Source organism: Rhinopithecus roxellana, chromosome 1 (genome assembly GCF_007565055.1).
Source record: "Rhinopithecus roxellana isolate Shanxi Qingling chromosome 1, ASM756505v1, whole genome shotgun sequence".
Classification (NCBI taxonomy): domain Eukaryota; kingdom Metazoa; phylum Chordata; class Mammalia; order Primates; family Cercopithecidae; genus Rhinopithecus; species Rhinopithecus roxellana.
In genome coordinates, this window is record NC_044549.1 from 54,662,497 (window position 1) to 54,668,253 (window position 5,757).

A 5,757-nucleotide genomic window follows, 5' to 3' on the forward strand; every position below is an offset into this window, starting at 1 on the left:
GCCTGATGGCCTGACTTCTGTCAGGGACTTGGCAAATAGAAACCCAACCTGTGCAAGCCCCAGTTGGCTTCTGATGGTTGAATGAAAGAGCATGGCCTCAGACACAACTGTCTTCCAAGAGGGTGTCCAGATTCTTCAGGAAGGTGAAGCCCATACCCTTCTGATTCCAAGCTCAGGACACAGGAATGATGCCAGGGCTGTGGAGTGGGACATCTGGCTCTGAACACGAGGACAGCCTTGGGGTGCAATTTCTAATTTGCATGTAAAGGCAGCAGCATATGGCCACCATCAGTCCTCACAGGAGCCATAGGCCCTGCTGGGGCTGGGAGACGGGAAAGAGGAAATACTTGCACTGAAGTCTTTCCTCAGGTAGAGAAGGAGAGAAAGAGTGGGACATGAATCCCAGGGGTCCCTGTGGCAAGGGGAATCACTGAGACTCACACAACCTGGTCAGATATTTATTTGGGGCAGTGGAGCCTGTTCACGCCCCAGTCCTTTCAGATTGATAGGATTTCAATGTGGAACTCTGGCTGCTTTGAAGGGATTGCATATTGGACCTGTAAAAAGCTATCAGTCTGGAAGGCAAGGCTGCTCTCTGGGACCTGGAACAAGCGGAGAGAATTGCACATTTGGCGGTAACATTGCCGGCACTGCCACATGCGGATGCAGGACTGGAGCTTGACCACTGCCTGCTCCTGGATGACATAGACCCTCAACAGGGCCTGCTGCCGTTGATGGATCCGTCTCTGCACCAGCGTCCTCCACCAGCACTGAATCATCCAGGCCCTGAGGGCAGCGACCAGCAGGGTCCTGCGCACCAGGACCCCACGCCACCAGGCCTGGATCTTCCCAGCCGCCTTCACCCTTTTTCTGTGATGCAGTTGTGCAAGAAGCAACTGGCCAAGCAAAGCAGAGGACTCCCAGTGAATTTATCACCATCAAGCACAGGTGGTTCTCTAAAGAATCAGCCCTCTCCCTGCCGGTTTTGAGGACCCAGGAGACCTGGGTGGGGTTTGTCCTCTACTTTTGTCCTGTCCATGGCTCTGGACACCCTCAGAGTCCCAGTGCCCTCATCTATGAAATTGGGATATGCTTGATCTGTGGACTTCTTGGGTTCATGGGACTAGGCGAGACACTTTCTGGTCCAGAAGACCTGACTGGAAGACCAGGGTGTGAGGAACTGAAGGATTCTTATAAGAATCCATGAACATCTGCATTTATGGCCTGTGTCTTGGTCCAAACCCCAGCTACGATGCTGCCTCCTAATGTCTTGCAGCCCTTCGGGATCTCCCCTCATCTCACTTTTGTGGACTTCCACTACCATGTCTCAGTCCCTCCTCATTCTCCTGGGCCTTTCCACTTCTTGTGCTGAGCCCCATCTATCATGGCTGTGCACACGAAGCTTCCTCCCCTTTTACCGTCTATCTTCATACCTTACTCAGTTCACCCAGGAGAGGGAGGGCTTGAGGGGATAAGAGGGCAATGCTGAGCCAAACCCTGTGGGACCAGAGATGGAGCTCCATTCTAAGAACTCTGGGGTCAAAGAGTCAATGATCTGCAATTCTCTCACCCTCCTGGGCCCCACCTACCTTCCGCTGCCTCTGTCTTTCTACCACATCTTCATCTGGACCACCTTTCTGCAATCAGAATGTGGGTGTGGGGGAGCATGGGTGAGGACCAGCCTGACTGCAAAGTCCCCACAGGTCCAGTTCCCCATTCTTTGCCTGGGTCCTAAGAAGTGGCCTGGTGCTTTCCTGGGCCATGGGACAACTCCCCACCTGTGGGGGAGTGTGTGTGCCTGAGTCTTACACAGCATTTACTGCCCATGGTTTGGAGCAGTGGTTCAGGTGATCATCTCCCTCTGGTTGTTGTTCCCTGACCTTGGCAGGGGCAGGATAGGTGGAGAAAGAGATGGCCATGATGTCACAAAGGCAACTATGACCAGGGGCCAGGGTGCCTTTTCCAGGCTCAAAATTGATGGATAAAGAGCAAATACCTGGCTCTCCTGTTGACTTCCTTGGGCAACTCTCTGTTGAGGAAAAATTGTGGAAGTATCATTTCTCAGATTGTCATCTGCCTGTTAACTTTTTTCATGGTTGCCTTTCCTTCCACAGTTATCTTTAATTTTTGATATGCTTGAATCCATTGCCCCTTTACAATTCTGCTTTTGTAGTTTTCTAATAAAGTGTTTTTCTATCCAGCATCATAGATTTTTCTATTAGACTCTGGTCTACCTTTTACATTAAAGTGTTTTAACATTTAATGTAGATTTTTTATAAGAAATTTACAATTAGAAATGACAAAGGGGATGTTATGTACCGCTGACCCCAAAGAAATAAAAATAACCACCAGAGACTATGAACATCTCTATGCACACAAGCTAGAAAACCTAGAAGAGATGAATAAATTCCTGGACACATACACCCTCCCAAGACTGAAGCAGGAAGAAATTGATTCCCTGAACAAACTAATAATGAGCTCTGAAATTGAATTAGTAGTAAATAGCTTACCAACCAAATAAAGCACAGGACAAGAAGGATCTACAGCTGAATTCTATCAGATGAACAAAGAAGAGCTGGTGCCATTCCTACTGAAACTATTGCAAAAAATGGAGGAGGAAAGACCCCTTCCCAGCTCGTTCTATGAGGCCAGCATCATCCTGATACCAAAACCTGGCAACACCAAAACTTAGGTCAATATCCTTGACAAACAGTGATGCAAAAATCCTCAACAAAGTACTTGAAAACCAAATCCAGCAGTCCATCAAAAAGCTAATCCACCACGATCAAGTAGGCTTCATCCCTGGAATGCAAGGTTGGTTCAACATATGCAAATCAATAAAATGTAATTATTCACATAAACAGAATTACAGATGAAAACCACATGATTATCTTAATAGATGCAGGAAAAGCTTTTGATGAAATTCAACATCTCTTCATGTTACAAACTCTCAATAAACTAGGTACTAAAGGGACATACCTCAAAATAATAAGAGCCATGTATGACAAACCCACAGCCAACATCATACTGAACAGACAAAAGCTGAAAGCATTTCCCTTAAAAACCAGCACAAGACAAGGATGGCCTCTCTCACCACTCCTATTCAACATGGTATTGGAAGTCATCTTGTAGTTTTAGAACATCAGGGAAAAAGAACATCCTAAAAGTTTCCAGAAAAAAAAAAAAAGAGTAGGTCACATCCCACAAACAAAGGAATCAGAGTGATAGAAGACATTGTATTGGTCGGTTCTTGCACTGCTATAAAGAAATACCTTTAAAAAAAAAAAAAGAAAAAAATACCCGAGATTGGGTAATTTATAAAGAAAAGAGGTTTAGTTGTCTCACGGTTCTGCAGGCTGTCCAGAACGCATAGTGGCTTAATAAACCAATGCAGGAACAGAAAACCAAGTACCACATATTCTCACTTAGAAGTGGGAGCTAAATAATGAGAACTCATGGACACAAAGGGAAACAACAGACACTGGGGACCACTTGAGGGTGGAGGGTGGGAGGAGGGAGAGGAGCAGAAAAGAAACTATTGAGTACTAGGTTTAGTACCTGGTGATGAAATAATCTGTACAACAAACCCCTGTGACACAAGTTTATCTATATAACAAACCTGCACATGTACCCCTGACCCTAAAATAAAAGTTAAAAACCAAAACAAAAACAACAAAAAAGAACTTCATGTACCTTGTTTAAAAAAATGTACAATTATAAATTAATTATAAAAATTATGAATAATTATAATCTAGCATTTATAAAAATTATAAACCATTATAAATTAATTATAAAAAATATAATTAATAAAAAAGGACAGTATGCATTTCCTGCCTTATTCTCTCCCAAAAGAATCTCCCATTGCTGAGACAACTATTTTTAACTCTTCTGTATATTTCTCCTATGATTTACCTCAATAACATGCTATATTGAAAATTCTTTATTTTCTCTTGTAGATATTACCTCTTGACTACTTTTCATGAAGCGAAGATTTACCTGTTCCCATCCTTCTTCTCTCCTCTCATTATGATTATAGCATCACAGTTTTTTGTTCAGTAAGTATTCAGTACTTCCATCATTGTGATTATGTATCCTGTCCATGACTTAGCAACATGGCATATTGCTATGACATAGCCTTTCATGCATTTCCTATCTGTTTTTCCTGGAGCTCTTGATTGCCATGGTTTGTACTAATTTATCCCCAACTTTTCATCAAAACTCAGATAATCCATCAACTCTGCTTTTTTCATGGACCCCTGCACCACTTTGTAATCTGGGTAGCTGCTCTTCAAGCCTGCTGCCTGGTCATTCTTCTGGGGTACCCTCTCCCCAGAATCCTAGGAATTTCTTTCCCCTCTTCCCTGTGAGGACTCTCCCACTTACGGATCCCACATGTTGCAGGCACAGTTTTACTGGGGATGCAGAACCACTCTGGATGCTATGGGATAAGGAATTCATAATAGGAATTAGAACATATGCAATTGTGCAAGCATCTAGGGAAAAGAGGGTATGACACTTTAGACAGAAAATTATTTTTTGTTCCTTTTTTTTTCTTCTTTTCTTTAGCTTTTCTGAGGGAGGATCTCTCTCTGCTACCCAGGCTGGAGTGTAGGTGCACAATCACAGCTCACTGGTTGCGACCTCCCAGGCTCAGTGAACTCAGCCAATTTTCCCACCTTGGCCTCCGGAGTAGCTGGGACTACAGGCACGTGCCACTGTGCCTGGCTAATTTTTTTGTAGAGATGGAGTTTCACCTTGTTGCCAGGCTTGAAAATTATTTTTCTCTCAGGATATTGAGGAATTTGTTACACTTTCTGTTAGAGGTTTGGATCTGTGCCCTTGCCCAAATCTCGTGTTGAATTGTAATCCCCAATGTTGGAGCGGGGGCCTGGTGGGAGATAATTGGATAATGGGGGTGGTTTCTCAAGGTATAACACCCTCCCCTTTGGTGTTGTCATGGCAGTAGTGAGTGAGTGAGCTATTGTGAGATCTGGTTGTTTAAGTGTGGCACCTCTCCCTCTCTGTCTCTTCCTCCTGCTTATGTAAGATGTGCCCGCTTCCCCTTCACTGTCTGCAATGTTTGTAAGTTTCCCAGTGCCTCCTCAGAAGTCACTATGCTTCCTGGACAGCCTGCAGAACTGTGAGACAATTAGATCTCTTTTCTTTATAAATTGCCCAGTCTCAGTTATTTCTTTATTTTTCCTTTTATTTTTAAAGGTGTTTCTTTATAGCAGTGCAAGAATTGACTAATACAATGTCTTTTATCACTCTGGAGTGTGACCTATTTTTTTTTTCTTTCTGGAAGCTTTTAGGATCTCCTTTTTCCCTGATGTTCTGAAACTACAAGATGATATACCTAGAGATGTGTTTTGGTTTTTCTAACCATTCATTGTGTTGGGCACTGGTTTAGCCTTGTAAATTAAAAATTCATGTCATTTACGGGGAAACTTTGTTGTATTTGCTTTTTTTTTTTTGATAATTTCTACCCCTCAATTTTTTTAGTTTTCTATGTTTAGAAATCCTATTAGTCAAATCACAGATTGATCCTCGAAGTTTCTAATATTTTCTACACTATATTCCATCTTTTTGTGTCAGTTTCTCCCTGTAAGGTGATGGAATACGTCTTCCTGGCTTTGAGTTTGACTATATGACCTGCTTTCGTCAATAGAAAAATGTAGAATGACAGTATGCAAGTTCTGGACTGGGCTTTAAGAGGCTTGTCCATTTACGTTTGCCATCTTAAACTTTTTGGTCTAC

The 5,757-nt window shown here is 43.1% G+C and overlaps 1 protein-coding gene across 2 annotated transcripts; it reads right to left on the minus strand.

The window, feature by feature from the left end:
- Positions 1–444: 444 nt before the first annotated feature.
- Positions 445–4,429, minus strand: IQCF3 (IQ motif containing F3). Of its 2 annotated transcripts, none has more exons than XM_030938350.1 (7): positions 3,997–4,429; positions 3,095–3,160; positions 2,511–2,672; positions 1,997–2,029; positions 1,810–1,880; positions 1,590–1,637; positions 445–896 (listed from the first exon to the last, which is right to left on the minus strand). In XM_030938350.1, the coding sequence occupies exons 5-7, from the start codon at positions 1,825–1,827 to the stop codon at positions 498–500; spliced, it is 465 nt and encodes a 154-aa protein (XP_030794210.1). In that variant the 5' UTR covers positions 1,828–1,880; positions 1,997–2,029; positions 2,511–2,672; positions 3,095–3,160; positions 3,997–4,429; the 3' UTR covers positions 445–497. The 2 variants fall into 2 exon arrangements, with proteins under 2 accessions (XP_030794210.1, XP_030794209.1); XM_030938349.1 differs by having other exon boundaries at positions 3,964–4,429.
- Positions 4,430–5,757: the final 1,328 nt, after the last annotated feature.